The 20754-nt window shown below is 37.8% G+C and overlaps 1 protein-coding gene across 2 annotated transcripts in view; it reads left to right on the forward strand.

The window, feature by feature from the left end:
* Positions 1-20754, forward strand: part of LOC149541530 (D-xylose-proton symporter-like 3, chloroplastic) — a 222124-nt gene that overhangs the window by 133787 nt on the left and 67583 nt on the right. For both annotated transcript variants that reach the window (XM_089796756.1, XM_089796757.1), the window contains 2 exons: positions 1636-1716; positions 1982-2080. In XM_089796756.1, the coding sequence (XP_089652882.1) occupies positions 1636-1716; positions 1982-2080 (180 nt within the window). The remainder of the gene's footprint in view (positions 1-1635; positions 1717-1981; positions 2081-20754) is intronic.

A 20754-nucleotide genomic window follows, 5' to 3' on the forward strand; every position in this document is an offset into this window, starting at 1 on the left:
GACATTACCAACAGAAGCTAGTTCCTGGAAGAGGTTCTAGAATATCCACATACTTCCACAAAGGAGATTCAGATGGGGGTTTTATTTTTTGTAGGATACTGGCATTTCCTACTAAGGAAGATGTCGATCCCTTTGAAACTCCTTTTCCTATGATAAGAAATTGTGTACATATTGACATATTGTTATTGAGAATAAAATTTTAGCCTTTATGAAACATTGAAACAAAAACAAAATAGATCAAGAACTTATCTCTTGCTGCCATTGTAAGCTTGCAAAGATGTAGCAACGAGACACAAAAACTTCTAACAATCCAGTCTTCCAACTCCACCTTGCACAAACTTCTTTTGGTCAATCACCTATTTGCTCACAAAATCACCTATTCGGACATCGCAAATGATTCAAGAAGCCAAATAAGCTACTTACATTCACTTTTTAGGGCAATCAGAACTGAAAAAAATATAAGATTTGTTATAAGAAGCGACTTGAAAGTTGCCCATCCGCAGAAATTAGCCCAAATTCATCCCAAATTCGATTTGGGCAGCCAAAATTTGCCCGGGTCTGAATTGTGGACTGCGAGTTCGAACTAGCCCAGGGAAAATCGAACCTTGATTGAACGTGGGTTGAACCAGACCAGTATTTCTAACCGGTTCAAATCCAGGCAGGGTTCTTGGGCCAAAACAGCAAACCCGAGTAACTAAGCCTTTGACCTGTTTGTGCTCACTCATTGGACATAAATAAATTTTATCTTTAGCTTTATCTTTATCTCTTAAACTTAGTGAAATTATGTCTGGGACCTTTCAGATATAACAGAGACTCAATATAGTAATATTCTAAAAACAGAAATGTTCCCAAAATGTCCTAAATCTGAGAGTGCTGCTCATTGAAGCAGAGAGAAGGCTGAAGCTATGACTAGCTGCCAAAAGTAGAGCTTACCATAAATACTAAATTCTAAATATAGTAATTATAAAAAATAGTAAGTCAGCCAAAACTCTTAACTGACCAATCAATATTCAAACTGACACTAATAATAGTAACCTACAAGAATGAGCAAGTTTGGAAGAAGCTATCCAAAAACACTGTAGAAAGTGTCATCTATCTCTATATTTCCGTTTGACTTTGAAATTTTGAATACATCGGTGACATCAAAATACCCCTTTGATCCTGCTACCTCCAACCCAAAAGACCAACACCAGTTGCATTACAAGAGAACCAAAATGGCAGAACTATGGCTATAATAATATTCAAGTTGCCCTTTTGAAAATAAAGTACATCAATGTTTTTTTGAGCTTCTTTAGGTCGGTACAATTCTAGTATAAGCTAATACAACCTAATGTATTAATGCCATTTTGAATGAATTGTTGAATTAGACCATGATCTAAGTTAGTCATATTTAGTGGATATACAAATGTTTAGTATATAGTGTGGCTATAGAAACAATAAATGTTTTAGTTTTAGCATAATTAGCTGATATTCAATTTTAGTTACATTTAATGGATATGTACACATATTATCTGGTATGGTTGAAGAACGAATTGATATTTAGTTTCACTCTTTCATAATTTTACTTCAAAGCCAGCTTTTTGTTAAAATTCTATGTGGATCACCTACACAACAAATGCTTTGTGACTTTTGCAGTTACTGATGACTGGAATTGCTGTTATGGTAGTTGACAAGCTTGGTAGGAGACCACTATTGATCACAGGTGTAACTGGCATGGTAAGAATGTTCTGTTATTAATGTCAAATCGAGCTTACAATGAAACTTTATTGAATATTCTTGTTGGAATTTTCTGCATATGGGACAAATTTAAGCTGATTTGTCATGGTCATTAAAGGGAAAATAACAATTTCCATGTTATATTAATTTTTGGTGTATCTGCACTTAATTGCCTTGTCAAGAAATATTTTTTTGATATGTTCTTCCTTTGTACCTTGTTTATGAGATTTACCTAAATATGGTTGTAATTGATGCTGTTGTGCAGATTGTGTCTTTATTCTTACTTGCAGCATACTACGCCTATCTTGGGAGTGCACCTGTTGTGGCAGTGATTGCATTATTGTTGTATGTTGGATCGTATCAAGTAAATATTTTACCTTAACATCACATTCTACAATTGCACGTGCAGTTTGCACTCAAGTAATTCTAAATACTCTGAATAAAGTAGTTTCCATTGTGAATGTCTAGAGTCCAACTGCCAGTAGTTGGAAAAGTCATACTTGGCACTGACTTGGCCGACCCAAATTTTATAACTTGGGAGTCAACAAATAGTCAGCAACAATTTGACACTTTTATTGATCATTAAAAAACAGATAAATATTTTTTAAAGTGCATATGTTATTAGATTTATGGAGTACGTTACTATTTCCTTCATGTATAGACCAAAACTTGCTTATACACATCATAGGTTAGAAAATGAATTCAATTCATACAAATTTCAAGTTTCAATATAAATAAAATTCACAATTCATAAATTTCTTATGTCTAAAGCTCCCAAAATTTGTGGCTTATTTAGTGTTGTGGACTTGGATGGTACAAATGCATCATCCTCTATAGGACATCCTTAAAACATTGAACTCTGGAGGTGCATCAAATTCAAAAATAAAAAGGATATTTTTTAGCATTATATTATATAATATGTACCTATTGAAAAAACTTGCAATATGTACAATGGATAGTTTGAAAATGTAACACATACTCAGTTGACTAGTCAGGGAAGCTAGGGTAACTGCTGTCTATTCTCCCTCACCCCCAATGCTAACATTCTTTAATTGTGCTTGCATTCTATTTCTACTTATAAATGTTTTTCGCATTGCTGTTATTTTCCAAAATATTGCTGAGTTTTCAAAACCTTTTTCCTCTATAATTTTTTCTACATTTTAGATCTGCAATGTCAAGTTCATCATGAGTTAATGATATTGCTTTTTAAATATTGAACGCTGGGTGCTTTCAAGGGCCAAGTTTGTTGCAATGAATATAAAATTCCTATGTCAGGGGGGTAGATTAACAGTTTAACTTGATAAACTACTTGAACACGATCTAAAGGCATTCTCTACTAGCATAAACAAATTACAGGAGAATTGGATGCCTACTATGAAAATAAAAGAAGTAGAAAAATAAAGAACAAAGGAAGGACTGGTATGGCGATGAATGCTAATTCAAATTTATCTGTAGGTTCTTTGTATACTCCAAACATTCATCATCCACTTTCCTCTATTGATGAGACTCTTCTAGCTGTATTCCTTGATTGACACCAAATTTCTATATTCCACATAATGTTCTAGGAGCACAACCTTCACTTAAAGATATTGCTTGGAATAAGGAAAGACAACACAAGGCTATGATGCAAACTTTGAAATTTTGATATTATTATAAGTTACCCTGCAATGTGGTGAATAATCTGCTGGCAGGAGTTTCATCAATTTGAATAAATTATGTTTTGTTTTAAACAAGGCAATGCAATGACAAAGTGGTTCTTGGGTAGTTGTAAGGAACGGTGTTTGGCACTCTTAACCATCAGGTACTATATATTGTAAGTTGATACTGAGAATAATCTAGCATTGTACCTGGAATAAAAAGATATACCTTTCTGACTATTCTGTGCTGCTTGTGTTTGATCTGAATTATTATGGTCTGGTATTCTGATTGCATTTCTGTTTATTTCTGAGTAATAAATACATACCTCGAAAGGAGTAAACACAATTTATATTGGGAGGGGTTGGCATTGCATTTGTAATGTCCCATTTTTAAGTAAGGAATGTATTAAAAGAAAAAAATTTAAGTTGGTTGAAAAGATACTTTACTTTCATAAAAGACACTTTTATTGTATTTTTAAATTATAAATTATCTAAAAATGATATTACATAATATTAAGTGTAGTTAAAAGAAGGCCTGATTCTTTAAAGCTCCCCTTCTTGAACCAATCCTAAAAAAGCAGTAATAGCAAGGAGTGGTAGTCCTTGGATACCAATAGCAAGTAGGCTAAGTTGCCGATTCAGGTTGTGGTTTGGGTACGGATACGTGGTTCGGGTACGCGGGTATGACAATTTTTTCCTACCTTGCGGATTCAGGTTTGTCCATATATGTATGTATTTATTTTCAACATCAAAGTTACAAATACAAGAAGAAGATTGATGCTCATAAATCCATATTGGCCAATAAAATTATAAATAAATAATTGTATTACTAATATGGTTTCAGATTACATCCATTACAGATTGACATCAATTCAAACATGATCAACAAACACAACTATTGGCTGGGTTATACAAATCTATCAAATTTAATATACTCAGATCTTCAAATAAAAAAAATCAATCCATGACCATCAAATGAATCAAAGTAGGTTGCTGCTCACTACTGTCATAAACTAAGGGCATTACATAGACCAATTTTAACTTGAATAATATTAGCAAGCTGTTGCAAGATACTATCTAAAGCTGATGCAAAGAGCATCCTGATGAACAAATCAGAAATACATGTGTAAACTAACCTACTGCCTTGGGGTACTTCCTGGGTCCCCATGTTTGTTGTGTGTCCTTCTATGAAGGACCCAAAGAGAACCCATGAAGTACCATGGAAGAGCCAGTACCAAAACTGTACCAGTACCAGGACCTGAGCCTAAATAGTAGTACCCGGTAACTGAGCAAGTAGGAGTGAGTAGAATTAGTTAGAAGCAACTATATTTAGATTTGGTAAGAAAGTAAGAGACTTGGAAGCCATGAAATCTTATAAATAAGACGGTTTCCTAAAATTATAAGTGTTTGATCCCAAGTAATGATCATCAACAAAAAGATTACCAAGTATTTCCATAAATCAGACAATCAATGCCCTGAAGATACCCAAGACAAAGAATTGCATAGGCAGAGATGATTACATCCAAGTCAGCTACATGAATTGTATAGATCACCTTTGCTACCAATATGCAACAGTAAGGAGGAGGCAGATAGGACAATAAATGTTGGCATCACCATTATAATACAGGATCGAGTTAACAAAGAAGATATTAAAGATATAGCAAACATCTTTAATAGACACCAATAGCAAGTAGGAGTAAGTAGAATTAGTTAGAAGTAGCTATATTTAGATGTGGTAAGAGAGTAAGAGATGAGGGAACCATGAAATCTTATAAATAAGACAGTTTCCTAAAATAATTTAGTGTTTGATCCCAAGTAATGATCATCAACAAAAAGAATACCAAGTGTTTCCATAAATCAGACAATCAATGCCCTGAAAATACCCAAGAAAATGAATTCCCTAGGCAGAGATGATTACATCCAAGTCAGCTACATGAATTGTATAGATCACCATTGCTACCAATATACAACAGTAAGGAGGAAGCAGATAGAAGGACAATCAATGTTGGCATCACCATTATAATATGGGATTGAGTTAACAAAGCAGATATTAGAGATATAGCAAACATCTTGGTTATATCTATCTTTCTATGAGATAAAGAATAATAAGTAGGTTAATGGATCATGAAGCAAGAAGGGAGTAACCATGTTTATCAAAAGATAAACACAGTCAACCAAGGCAAGATAACAACTGAGTTATGGTGAAACATCGATCAGAAGATGGCACTAATAAATTCCTTTCAGATAATTGACATCAAGGTCATCGACATTAGTATCTCAGTATGCGAATTGAAGACGGGGTATAGCTGATTAGGAGAAGTTGCCAGCCCATATGATGTGGACGATGGTTGATGAATATTATAACACTAACAATGATAATATAGTTTTGTGATGGTCGTGTTTAAGAAGGTAGTCTATATTTGATTATGACAGTACCTTCATCTAAGTAACCAAACCAAGGCTATGAACATCATTAACAACTGATTCTATCATTGGCATGAAAAGATGGAATGTGGCAATTATGAGTGATAAAAAACAGATATTTTGCTAATATCAGATATGAAAATTGAATATCATCACAAATGGATCAGTTAAATCAATCTAACAGTTCATCAAAATAACAGCAACTTTCATTATCAAGCAATTCTAACCAATGATTAGATATGTCATAGTCATCAACCAATGTATACCTCCAAAGGGTATTAGATTTACAACTAGATAATGATCTCATTGTTGTCCTACTTATTGGTAAAGGGAGTAATTAAAAAAGAACTGAAATGGATTAATGATATTAGAGAAAGTGATTAATGTCCACAGTCCTTATACAATGAATATTGGATATGAAGTTGCGATGATAATCATTCTTGGTGATGACTAATCCTAACAAATGCTAAAGGATACGATCAATAAGATGTATTTGTCAATATTACTAGGTAATCAAAATTATAAATCAATAATGATACAATAAGAAGGACAATTACTTAAGGCATTAGTTAAGGTTGATTAGAACCAACTGTTTAGTATTGAGGAAGAGGTGCAAATAAGGAATGAGTGCTTGTGAAGAGACAAGGGTGCGTCTCTTGGAAAGTATCACTTCAACATACAGAGGGTAAGAGGGAGCTTAGTTCCTCTCTTTCAAACATGACTGGAATATTATATCTTTTTCTTAATCCAGTTGGGATCTTTTCTATTAGAGTAATCGCCTCTTCACATAATGTGGCATATGTTTACCGTACTGTGTGAAGAAAACAATGCATAAAGATAATAGAATAGAATAGCAGATAAGAATAGCATAACTCCTTATCATATTTTCATACGCCAAGATATTACATTATGCTCGATAAGATCTGATGATTAGATCCTTTACAATAACCCATGAGGGTGTATAAATACTTTTCGAAGAACCTTCCCGAAGGAGTCCGTTGGCCACATACAACATGTCACTACATAACAAGAACCTTCTCGAAGGGACTCGTCGGCTACATAACAAGAAACTTTCTGAAGGGACCCGTCGACTACATAACAAGAACCTTCCCAAAGGGACCTGTCGGTTGATACACAATTTCTACTGACGACATCATCCCTCCAAAAAGAAAAGTCATCTCTTGACGACTACAAAACAAAACTCAAACAACTAACTACAACAAGATAGATCTGCCACATCACTTTCACATTCGTTTTGTGCCTGCACCAAACTGGTCTCCAACCCACATTGCATCTGTAGCCACAATATTGTCTCCGTAGTCAAGCTGACCTTGATAGCCACCTGTGCCACTTTCTCTGCTTCCAATTTTGGGTCCACTGAGCCAAGTGTCGCTACACTGCCTTCAATTAGATGATCAACTCCTCCCGAGCTCTCCATGCATTCACCAAGACAGCTTCACGTCCAACACCTACTCCAAGTGCCTCTAGTGCACACACCCCATGCCTGCAGCAGCTCCAAGTCTCATCAACGGGTCAGACTTCCCACGACTGATATCTGCAACGATTGGGGGTCTAGGGGGCAATGCCCCCAACGGGGTCGAGGGGCAGCGCCCTCGCGGGGTCCTTGGGCAGCGCCCCAGGCACGCTCCTTGTCGCAATACAAGGCGGGGTCGAGGGGCAGCGCCCCTCGCTGCCAAGACCAAATCAGCACTCCGAAACCCACACAAAATTGCATGGAACACACTATTTCTACGATTTCTTCTAATCCCACATTCTTTCTAGCAACCGCTGGTTCTTCCTCTACCCTGTGGCATCATCCGTTACTCATTCTGAGCATTCCTAATTTGTCGACGTTTTTTTTAAAGAAAACCTCTCTTCCTCTTCTGAACATGCCCGTACAGCAAGCAGCCTGTTCTGCAAAGTCCGCATGGACAAACTGGAAGCTCAATTTGCAATTTTGTACGACAATAATCTTCAAGGTCCGTACGCCAAAACCTCAAGCTTAGAAACTTGAAGACCGTGCTTTGAAAGTAAAAGAAAATCCGCATGATGGAGGTTCTCTAGATCAATGTTTTCACAAATCCATACGGTGGTTTAGGCTGGAAAAGCCATACGTTGAATCTTTCTAAAATTGATTAGTTGAAAATCCGTATAATACACAAGCTTTTAACAATCCGTATGGTAACTTGGTCTCAGAATCCATACAATGACTGGCTCCAAATCCATGCGCAGCCCTGAAAGGAAATTCCAAATCCGTATGGTGCCTATCTGATTGCATCTGAGAAATCCGTACGGTTACTTTGCATCTGACAAGTCCGTACAGTGACTGCATTAAAAAATCTGTGCATAACCCTGCCTGCTAAATACCACATGGTAACCTTTTAAAACCTATACACTACATCTTCATTAGAGAATCCGTATGGTGGGCAATTATAAGCCGTACAATGACTTTGAAAAAACCGTACGGAGGAGAACTGGTCAAAAGCCGTACGGTGGCTTCTCACACTTTGAAAAAAAAAAATTTATATGACTCATTTTTTTTCTCTTATTTTTTATTTTTTTCAATTTTACATATATACAGTATTTATAGTCGTGCTTTCCTTAGTTGTTCGCCACGAAGGTACGTTACTTCTTTCATGGTAGACATTCAACTTCAACTTATTCACTGCGTCAGCCACTTTCTTTCCCTCTAGCATCCATAGTTTTATTGCTCTATTATCGCCCACTTCCCAAATCTGGTATGATTCGACCCATTTAATTTTGAACTTGCTTGGTTTGATCTCATTCCGGTCGTCGTACTTCAACACCCACTATCCGAGTTGAAACCTGCTACGCCTGTTCTGTGTCATCTCCATATCGCCCAATTTATTCCCGAAGCTTGCTACCATGGACTCCATCAGCTGCCCCTTCTGGCCGTCAATAACATCTCGACTCCGTACTGCTGCAACTTTTATTAGACCCTTCCTCTTTGTATCATGTGCAGACTGTATGATGTGTCTTCCTTGCTGCCGGCACCTTTCTTCTATATCTGTGGTTTGGCGTAACACTTTGTTTTTGCGCGGTCGTATGGTGGAATCTTTCCTTCTTTTGGGTTCATACCGTATGTTCTTCCCTTCAGCTTCAGCCGTAACTACCTTTCCTTCTTCCGCTTCTCTATATTCCTTCGAGCATTCATTTCCTTCTTCTTCCTTATCTTCATCGACCCTTAACATATTATAGCTCGGAAAGAGTTCAAAGTCCTCTATCTGCCAGTGGTAAAGACCGTTCACCGAATTCAGATCGTCGTTTGTCGATCCTCCGTCCAACCGCAGGACTCCCTCCTGATCTGGTTCCATATTTTGCCTCCTTTCATCCTCTTCTTCTTCGGAATCTGAGGATAGAGCTTCTTCCCTGACCATTTGAGTGTGTAGATCGATGACGTACTTCCGGCCTTTGCTTTCAAGTGATAAAGTATTTTTCTTCCCATTGTGCTTTGCCTTGGCTTGTATCAGCCACCCCTGGCCCAGAATGGCATCATATCCTCTCTGCTTCAGTGGGATCACGACGAAGTCCAACAAGAATGGTTGTGTTCCAATCATCACTGGTTGTGTTGTCAGGATTCCCAATGGCTTGATTCCATGTTGATCGGCCGTTAGCAGCTGGAATGTAGGCGGCCATAATGTTGGCTATCCCAACCTTTTCCAGGTGTCTTCGGGTAACACATTGACACTGGACCCTCCGTCCACAATCGTGTCCGTCAGTACAGTCCCGAGAATGCCCATTTCGACAACTGCAAGATGGCGTCCGAATGAAAGTGCTAACAACATCGGGTCTTCTGCACTTGCGCCCCCTTGGTTCTCCTTTTCGTGCTCTATTGGTTGCTTAGCAATCGAAGCTATATTCGTGAGTGCCGTACGATGTTGAGGCATAGTAAGCAACAGATCATTTATCCTGACAGGTACCTCGGCTTGCAATATTTTCCATACAATGTTCTATTTTGCACAGTTCCGTATGGAGGTACTAGGCGTGTCCTTCAGGTGTGCCATTTCTACCTGTGTTTCTCTCTAGATCTCTGCCCGTGCTTCCTCTAGTCTCTTCTTTTCCTCCGTTGGATCAGGGTATAGTTTCTCCTGCTTCCGAGTGATTGCCAAAACTTCTTCCTCGTCCATCTTGACAGTAATCAAGTTTACTCTGGACTCCGGGCACTTAGCATTGTCATGATCGCCGAGTCGGCACCATCTGCATAACAATTTCGGTGTGTTCGCCATTGTGCATTCTCGGGCAAAGTGACCCCACAAGTTGCATGCGTGGCATTGGACTATCGGCCGGCCATTCGCATCATACTGGATTCGACTCCTCCCGCCATTATTGTTGTTGCCGCTATTGTTGCTGTTGTTGTTTTGACCGCATCGGTTGTTTTTGTATCCACCCGATGTGGCACCTTCCGTATTGGTGTTCGCGCTCCCTCCTGACGCGAATGCTTCCTGCGTGAGGAACACTTGCTGTGGTGCTCTTGATTTCAGGTTGAAAGGACATTTCTTTATCGAGTGTTCCAGAATTTGACAAATCTCACAAAATTGATCTTTCGGGCAGGATTCCTTCGTATGGCCTTCTTTCTTGCACTCCGTGCACCATAGCTCATTGCCCTTAGTCTCCTTGTTCATGTTCTTGAACTCCATCATCCGAATCATGTCTTTTTGGAGGGCACGAACCTTCTTGCTGCTGCCCTCATCATCGCTGCTATCTTCTTTTGAAGATGCATTGTCATTTGAATCGAACAAGCTGCTCTTCTTCTTCTTCTTTGTCTTCTGGTCACTTTCGAGGTTCATTGCCCAATTGTACGCTTCAATGTATGTCGATGGTGACCCGATCTTCATCTTCTTTCGTAGCTTCAGGCGAAGACCTTCAATGAACCATCTCTTTTGTAGCCCATCAGTTGGCTTATTCTCCATTTTATTGATCAGGTCCTTCAACTTCTTAGCGAAGACTCGGACTGTTTCATTCTTCCTTTTCTTAGTATCAAAGATCTCTACTATAATTTCATTATCATCACGCAATAGTTGAAATTCGGCCAAAAACTCCTTTTTAATGTTATTCCAACTATCTAGCTTCTACGGATCTATACTAGCAAACCAGTCAATTGCTACGCTTCGTAGGGTGGCCAAAAATTGCCTCATCCAGTCGTCTTCATCAGTTATCCCATTTTCCCTCTAGATCGTTTCACATGTTTTGCAATGTCGAATGGGATCGGCCGTACCATCACCATCAAATTTAGGTAACTTTTCTTTTGGTCCTGCCATCCTTACTAGATGTTGTGGGTTTTGTTGTGTACCTGCGTTGTTTTGCACGCCCATGTTGTTTTACTCTCCCGCGCTGTTCTGAATACTTGTGCTGTTTTGTATACTTGTACTGTTCACACCTGTGTTCTGCACACTTGCGCTGTTTTGCACACCCGCGCTGTTCTGCACACCCGCGTTGTTTTCGACACCCGCACTGTTTCCGACACCACACTATTTTCGACACCTGCGCTATTTCCAACACCCGCGCTGTTTTTGACACTTGTGCTGTTTTCGATACCCATGCTGTTTTGTGAAGAAGGGTTTTCGTCAACTGAAACTGTCTGTTCCGGAAGTATATCTCGGACGAAGAGTTCACTCCACGCTCATGTTCCCTCGGCACTCCGAGCCGTGCGAGTCGATGCCCTTCTGTCTAGATTCTCTTCCCTTGGCGTACACGGGTTCAGAAACTCCTCCCTTGCTTCTTCCACCAAATCGAGCCGTTGTCGAGTCTCTTCCAACAATTTTTCAGTGCTTCTGTGTCCATCAATAACTTGCTGAAATCTCCGTCTACGTTCCGCCTGTTGTGCCAAAATTAAATTTTCTTGTGCTGCATGTAATTCGTCCTTTTCCTTCAGCTTATTCTTATTCTTGTCCAATTGATTCGACATTTAGTCTTCATTTTCCTGTCATCGTACTAGGTCCATCGGGCAACGACGTCAAATGTTTACCGTACTGTGTGAAGAAAACAATGCATACAGATAATAGAATGGAATAGCAGATAAGAATAGCATAACTTCTTATTATATTTGCATACGCCAAGATATTACATTATGCTCGATAAGATATGATGATTAGATCCTTTACAATGACCCAAGAGGGTGTATAAATACTTTCCGAAGAACCTTCCTAAAGGAGTCCGTCAGCCACATACAACATGTCACTACATAACAAGAACCTTCCCGAAGGGACCCGTCGGCTACATAACAAGAACTTTTCCAAAGGGACTCGTCGGCTACATAACAAGAACCTTCCCGAAGGGACCCGTTGACTGATACACAATTTCTACCGATGAATTTGTCACTATTACTAGGTAATCAAAATTATAAATCAATAATGATACAATAAGAAGGACAATTACTTAAGGCATTAGTTAAGGTTGATTAGAACCAACTGTTTAGTATTGAGGAAGAGATGCAAATAAGGAATGAGTGCTTGTGAAGAGACAAGGGTGCGTCTCTTGGAAAGTATCACTTCAACATACAGAGGGTAAGAGGGAGCTTAGTTCCTCTCATTCAAACATGACTGGAATATTATATCTTCTTCTTAATCCAGTTGGGATCTTTTCTATTAGAGTAATCACCTCTTCACATAATATGTGACATATATGTAATGTCCCCAATTTAGCAGGTTCTAGGAGAATGGGGATGTCAGCTCATCATTGTAACCTTCGTGAGTTGACGCTTAGATTTGAAGGTCTCAGTTTGTGTGAGTTGCTATTTATAGTAAGTCAGGTGACCAGGGTCTCCTTTTCTGGCAATGTAGTAATGTTCCCGATTTAGTAGGTTCCAAGAGCATGGGGATGTCAATTCGTCATTGCAACCCTCGTGAAATGACACTTAGATTTGAGGGTCTTAGTTTGTGTGATTTGCTATTCATTGTAAGTTAGGTGAGCAGGGTTTCCATTTTTGACAGTGCAGTAGTGATACCTTGCATCCATATTCCATCAATATTTTATTGGGCTTTAATAATGTGATTGAAAGTTATATATTTGGTCTAAGCCTTGTTAGTGAAAGACATATCCAAGAAGATTCATAGCTTTAGTGTATTGAGGAAGTCTTTGGAGTAAAATGTTTTAAATACATCCTTTTAAGAAGTTTGATCCATCTCATATTTGTTTATGTTTTCATGAAATTGGAGAGCTCAAGGGTTTTGGCATGGAGTTTGGGGAAATTGAAGATTTCATCCAAGTGCGGTTTGCACTTTGAATTGGCTTTCATTGCCAACGAGTCATGCCTTTACTGATTTCTGGTCTTCATTTCCAAGCAAAGTATTGAAGGTGTTTGTGGGAAACCAATAATATTCACTTCTGCAAATCAGAGATGGGTTGGACATCCATCTTAGGTGTTTGGATTTTTTCTGAGAATCAATGACATTACTGTCATTTAGATGTACTCAGTGGGCTGCAATCTGCAACAGAAGCATCTTGAATTCTTACTACAATCCCATTAGATGGTCAGCATCGCATTCCACGGGGCTGCAGTTAACCATCAAGAGGCGGCGTTATATTTTTGGGAGTGTTAATTCACAATCTTCATCAAGCAAAGGGCTTCAGCATCGATCATCTTTCCTATAAATTTTTTGTACAACTAGTTAATTGCATAGTTCAAAACATATTGTAATTATTTACAAATAAGAGGATAGCAAATAAAATGGAGTTAGTTTTTGTCAATTTGGCTTTGCAAATTTATTATCTATATTTTGAAAAAATAAATTCAAAAACACAAAACAAAAAAATCACTTCTTTAGCATAGATTTAGAGTGAGTTAACAGGGTTCATCGTTGTGGTATCAAAGTGGTTTCCTACCAGCCTATAGGAAACTGGGTTCATAATGGCACAACAGTTGATACCTGGAGTACATCACACTTGCAGAGGTAGGATTTCACCACCAAGTGAAGGAGAATAGGAGATTGACTTTCACACCATGGCTGACAGAGATGTTGGTAGTTCAGGTAATAACAAGGATACTAGGACAAGTACTGACATTGATAGAGAGGCAAGGGAGATGCTTAGGGTTCTTGCACATGGCCAATACCATGTTGCTGATGTTCTGCAACAATTACTTGAGACTTTGCCACGCATTGCTCTTCCTAGAGGATATAGTAGAGATAGAAGTATGAGTGTTTCAGTTAGATCCCACAGGTCTAGAGCTAATGACAAGGTGGACCGTATAGGTACATATGATGGGCCACAGTGACCTACTTTTCTAAGACTTGAGTCGGATGTGGCATTATGCAAAGTGAGATGCTTTACCACAAGCAATTAAGCTAAACTTGAACTTTGATAGATTTCTGACACAGAAGATAGAGCACAGAAGAGGTAGGTTTGGACTTGAAATAAGTTAGAGGTCTAGACAAAATGACTTGAAGTAGGCAACAAACAACATGACCTTGACTGACTTTGATGGCAGTTGGAAGCTTATGATGAGAGCTTGGGTTCATAAGCTTGATACTTACCTTTTTTTGCGTCTCATGACTGAGGAGGACGTCATTGGTTTTGTCATGTTGCACTTGGATGGGATAGCCCATGACTAGTGGTACCATGTGTTGCTGTCATTGCACCATGATCAGATTGTATCATACTAAGAGTTTGTGGATAGCTTGGTAGATAGATTTGAGAAGGACTTTGAGACTCATTCCTATTAGTTGGCACAGTTGAGACAGATTGGAGGACTTGAGTCATTCATTAGTGAATTTCTGTGTTTATAGTGATGGTGTTATTACATTTAAAGAGGAGACGGGTGGTTCTATTCATTGAGGTACTAATTGAGCCTCTTAGAGGTTGAGTCCTTGGATCCACCTACCTTGCAAGAAGCTATGAAGAAGGAAAGGAACTTAGAGACGTCTTCTTGACAAAGCCGGTTTGCTTCTAAACCTTCTATCTCATCTTATGGTAGTAAGGCAGCCCCTAAGGATTAATTCTGATTCTAAGAGACCTAGGACAACCCCTTTAGATCAAAAAACACTTAATGATATAAGGAGGAAGAGACTTTGTTTCTATTGTAGGGGTCCTTTTGATGAGAAATATGATTTCTCTTTGAAGCCTAAGGGTAAAAACAAGATGGAGTGGTTTTATGACGAGGAAGAGAGTTATGATGTTTTTGAATAGTCGAGTGAAAATGAACAACAAACACATGGGGGAGTAGTAATAGTGAAAAAGTTATTGATGATTCTAATCTCAAGGTAGTGTACCTTTTTAGCATGAGACAAGAGGGATCATTCAAGTTATGTGGTCACGTGGTAGGGCAACAAGTTATTGCTCTTTTAGATACAGGTAGCGCTTATAATTCATTGATTCATGGTTGGTTCCAAGTGGGGCGTTCAAATTGAGGAGTTTGAGGGTATTAGAGTATAAGTGGCTCATGGTTACACTCTGAAGTGTAACATGATGATTACTGAGCTTCCCATGAAGCTTAATAATTATGCATTTAAGGCAGAGTTTTATGTTGTTGACATGAGAGGTATTGATGTTGTTCTTGGTATGAGCTAGTTGCACACTATAGATGACAATTATCTCAGGACTAAGAAGATTTAGATGAGGTTAATTAAGGATGGTAACCGTAAAACTCACATCCTTAAGGCTATGAGAAATAGCAATTTGAAGCTGATTTCATCTAGACGCATGTAGTGTCTCATTGACCATGATAAAGTTAATTATGCAACAGAGTGTAGGATGTTACCTACACTTGATGAGACAGATAAACCAACTTATCATCCTAATATACAACAACTTAGAACTAAACAATCTAAAGAGTTTAGTGATTTACCACCTAGCAGGACACTTGATAGAGGCATAGAGCACATCATTGAGTCAAAGGAGGGCACTAAGCCTCTTATGATTACTCCTTATTGACACCCTAAGCACCTGAAAGATGAGATAGAGAAGATTGTTTAGGAGTTTCTCCTATGGGTCACAATAGGCCAAGTAAGTCCTATTTTGTTTCTTAGGTTGTTTTGGTGAAGAAAAAGTATGGTACACTCCGGATGTGCATTGAATATCTTGAGTAGAAGGACTATTAAGAACCAGTATCCCATCCCACACATTGATGAGATGATTGATGAGTTACATGGGGCGTGCCATTTCTCCAAGATTGATTTGATGTTCGGTTATTACCAGATCGAAGTTTGAGAGAAAGACGTGGAGAAGATAACATTTAGTTGTTATTGTGGTCACTTTGATTTCTTAGTCATGCCTTTTGGTTTGACTAATGCCCTTGTGGCATTCTAGTCTACCATTGGTAGAGTCTTCCACAACCAGTTGAGGAGATTTATTCTAGTTTTCTTTAATGATATTCTTGTATATAGTAGTGTTACATACCATTTTTACTAAGTTGAAAATAAAGAACATATTCTAGGATTATAACCGAATATCATGATGGAATGACATGACGTAATTTAGAAATAGTACATCATACAGAAATGAAATTATTTTCTGAATTATAATAACTATAAATCCAAAATTAAATAATGACTATATCCATTTCATATGAAAGACAACTTACTTAACTTCCATAATTGACTTTTTTGATTACATTTTAAAAGAAACAAATCAATTTAACCATATCTATGACTATACATTTCCAAGTAATATAAAGGTACATACAAGTAAAAGGTTTAGGATTTCACACATGAGATGATATAACTAACGGTGTGTTGTGTAACCCTTGACATCTAGCAACTAGAAGCATTGCTATTTGCTTATCCTCCCAACTGTGGACCTTAACATATCCCCACACAATCTCTTACAAGAAAGGGCCTCGCTACCCTGGGTTAGGCTTGTGACACCATAGTCTTGCCATCCTGAACATACTGATGTTAGAGTGTCAGCTAAGCAACAGAAAAGGTTGAGGAATTCCTCCATCAACCTTCCCTCTATTAGCTAGCACTCCCGACCTCCAGTGATCATTTATGGTGTTGTGTTGCATTTTGTCATCACAAAATGTAGGTAACATTACAAAACTTTTTCAACTTAGTTTCAGATTTCTTTGAGTTAGTTCATTATTTAATTCGCTAGCATTGCTCAATCTGTCGACTCCACTTGTTATAATGAATCCTTTTACTCAAGGCTTTCATCAAGTCTTTTTCTATGTTCCACGGAGTTTCCGGGACGGGGACGTTTTAGGGGACGGGGACGTGTTTCCGGTACGGGTATGGGTCGAAGCCAAAATTTAGGGGACGGGACATCAGGGGACGGCGATTAAAAACATAGGGGATTTTTTTTAATATAGAGACAAAATTCAAATATGTATATCATAACATTGATAAACCATTCACCATAGACATTTTAGAAGATAAATACATGGAATATTATCAAATGGCAAATACTAAGTGCTTCCATTATAACAATATCACATACATATATAGCAAAAATTAAAATGCCTAAAGGCTTCAAGTATCATGCTGAAATCAGAATGAAATAAAGAGAAGTCCAACTAAAATAGTTAGTAAATAGTAAATACCGAACGCAGTCTTGCCTCACTAAACACAATCTTTGCTCATTGCTGCTACTGCTCTTATGTTTTCTTCCTTCCTCTTAGCAAGTATGTTAAATCGAAAAATGAGTAGAAGAGTTAGTGTTTTAATGGACCAAATATGGGTTGCATATTGTTCTTATGTCTTTAAGATGACTAGGGGCCACACGAACAACAAAAATTAGGAAAAAATATTTTTTTGGGGATGGTTTGCCTTTATCAAATTGACTGGAAAAAAGGGGACGGCCAGCAGTTTCGGGGACGGATAGGGGACGAAAAAACTGTCCCCGATATTGCTGGCCGTCCCCAAGTTTCCTGCCCAAAAAAATTGGCCGTTTCGGGGACGTTTCTGAATTTTTCAAAAAAGGGACGTCGTAGGGTACGGCCAAAATCCGTACCCGCGTCCCCGTTTCGTACCCGGTACGGGTACTAGGGTACAGAGGCAGGGGACGCGTCCCCGTGGAGCATAGGTCTTTTTAGTTTTTTTGTCTGTTGAGCTTATGCTTGATTTTTGAAGCCTTCATTGTCTTTTTTCTCGTTATTGAATGTGTGTTTGTTAGCTTTTGGTCTTTTGGTTTTGCTCAAATCATTGCTTTTGGTTTTCCTTTTAACTCAATCTATCTTAGGGCTTAATCGAACTTGGCGGTCAAAAGATATGATCGTTTTTGTGGTCGAAAGGTGGACTCTCCAGGTGCAACTGCATGATTTAAAATATCATGTTATATTTTAATGTTGATGTTCACTTTTTGAAAAAGATAACTTAAAATCACTTTATGTTATGTTTTTAAGCTACTTTATCACTTAAATTTATCGCTTAGTGATTATGGTGCACTTTATGTTATATTTTGAAGTTGAGTTGTTTTCTTTTTCACATAATTGACTATATTAACTATATAGTTTGATTTAATTTTTGAATTTTAATTCAAAACATCTTACCAAATATTACTTTCTAAATGATATTTGGACGTTATATATATAGTTTAATTATTTCTTCAAAAATTAAATTGACATGTGCTAAATTCATCATTTAAGTTGTGAATAGCATGACTATTAACACATTTACATGAAAATATGTTTGACTCTAGAGACCAAGATTTTGAACAAAAAGACAAATTTTAAACACATAAAACATGCAAATACATGTGTTTTCAAAATGTGAAAAGACTCTCCAAAAGTGAGACTTGCATATTCAAGTGTTTTCAAAACACGTAATGATGCCTAGAGAGTGCAATTATGCATTGAAGGCTATTTTTGAATATGTTTTTAAAATGTGTAATGCACTTCCTAGATTGTGATTCGCACTTGGGGTCCAATTACATGTTTTTAATATATGCATATGCACTCCTAGAGTGTGATTTGCATAAGAAGACTCTCTTACTTGACTCTTACTTGTTTTTAAAATATGCAATCTATCCTCAAGAGTGCGATTTGCTTTTGAACATGCAAATGCAATCTACGAACCTGATTTTGGCTTCCAAGGACAAAAAGTCCATGCTTATACCCTCCAAGAACACGATTTTGGTGATTTTACCCAAATTTGTTCATGAGATGTCTTGAAATCTCTTCCTTAAGGGGCATTTCTACATTTCCATGCCTTTCCTTGCAAAATTTTGGATTTCTTGCAAAAAATGATGCATTTTATAACATTTTGAAGCCACGTTTTTGGTAAAAATGTCCACTTTTTGGTGATTTTGTTCATGCTTTTGGTTAAAGAGGAGGCATTTTGGCATTTTAATCCATATCCTTGCTATTGAGAAACATGTTTTTGCATTCAAAGGGTAAAAATGATTCATGTTTAAGCTCCAAGAGACCATGTCTTTGCTAAAAATGGGTTTCCCGTAAACATTTTACCAAAACCGATTCATCCATTGGTGATTAAAGACCACATTTTTGTGCATATCCATAAAAAAATGGTTCTTCATTTCTCATTTCGAATTCATCATTGCAAGGTTGAAGAGGTCAAAGTTTGTTTTGAGATTTTTTCAAAGTTGGAGTTTCTTTCTCCTCCATTTTTGGTTCATTAATCTTCAAGAAAGTGGATATTTTCCATTTTGCTCATTAATTCATGCTTATCTTGCTATTTGGATGCATGTTTTAACTTGATGTTGAACACTTGTTGATATAGATGCCATGAAAAGTGCATTTTTTCTTTAAAAATGACAAAAATTCTCATTTTCATACTTTTGGATTTCCCCCAAACTCCAAATTTGAATTTGCATTTGAAAGTAACTTGCTTCTTGACATGTTTGAGTCTAAAACTAAAGGTACATTATTCTTTTGTGCTTGTTCTTATTGTTTGTTTTTTTACTTGTTTTTCTTCTTGTTGAAGAAATTGCAAGTTCTTTCCTAAGAACTTGAGTATGTTTCACTTCACTCCACCTTTCACCTCTTTGTGCAAGTGCACCATTTCATTCCATATCCTCCATTACATGCCAAGGCACATTGTGTCTCATTCTTCACATGCGATTACATGTAATGTCACCCTCCATCTGCATTTACATGTAATCTCATTCATCATTCTCATTTACACGCATTTCCATCTTCCGAACCTAAATGCATGTTCGTATATGTAATTCACTTTACGTGTAATGACATCCTGAGAATCCGTTTTTGACTAAAGGTCATTTCTAAATTCAAAATTTATCAGTTGCACTCATTTCCATGCGCCTAGCCTTCATTCCCCAAGGCATCTTTATAAGATCCCATCATTTTTCCATGTGCATTTACATGTCATCCATTTTCCTAAGTCCCATTTTAGCCCTTTGCATGTACTTTCCATATCACATCCAATTCATTGCATATGTTCCATTAGTTTCTAATCAATACTTTGAAAATACTGTTCCTTAGAGATCTATTTTGCCAATGTTTTACCACATAGATTAACTGATTAATGCATACAGATAATGAAATAAGAATAGCAACAGCAGTACTCCTTTATTCGCCTATGCCAAGAGATTACATAATGCTTATCCTAAGATGATTTACAATGACCCAAGAGGGTGTATAAATACTTTCCGTTGAACCTTCCAGAAAGGGGTCCGTCGGCTACAAAACAATCCTAATCTACCTGTCGGCTACCAAATACAAAATCTCTGACGGCATAACCCAGTTGGCTACAAAATACAAAATCTGTCGACGACGTCATCCCCCCCAAAAAGAAAAGTTGTCTCCTGATGACTAACAAAATAGGAGACAACCCATATACAACAAAAAATACTAGAGAGAAGGTGGTGCCCTTGAAGAATGCTGCTGACGACACAACTCATAGACCTACTCTTTTCGGATGGTCAAATCCTTTTGAATCCATGTGTTAACCTCTATGGCCTCCTTTAGAAGAAGTGCTGCATCCATAGCCTGTGTCTTTGCCAACTGTAATTCTTGTTTAGCTGCTTCCTTATCTTGCACAGCTGCCTCCCTATCCCTCAATATTGCTGCCCGCTCAACTGCCCATGTTGCCTACTGGCTGGCCAA

This window comes from Cupressus sempervirens, chromosome 8 (genome assembly GCF_028749045.1).
Source record: "Cupressus sempervirens isolate cs-2001-9-10 chromosome 8, ASM2874904v1, whole genome shotgun sequence".
NCBI classification, from domain to species: Eukaryota; Viridiplantae; Streptophyta; class Pinopsida; order Cupressales; family Cupressaceae; genus Cupressus; species Cupressus sempervirens.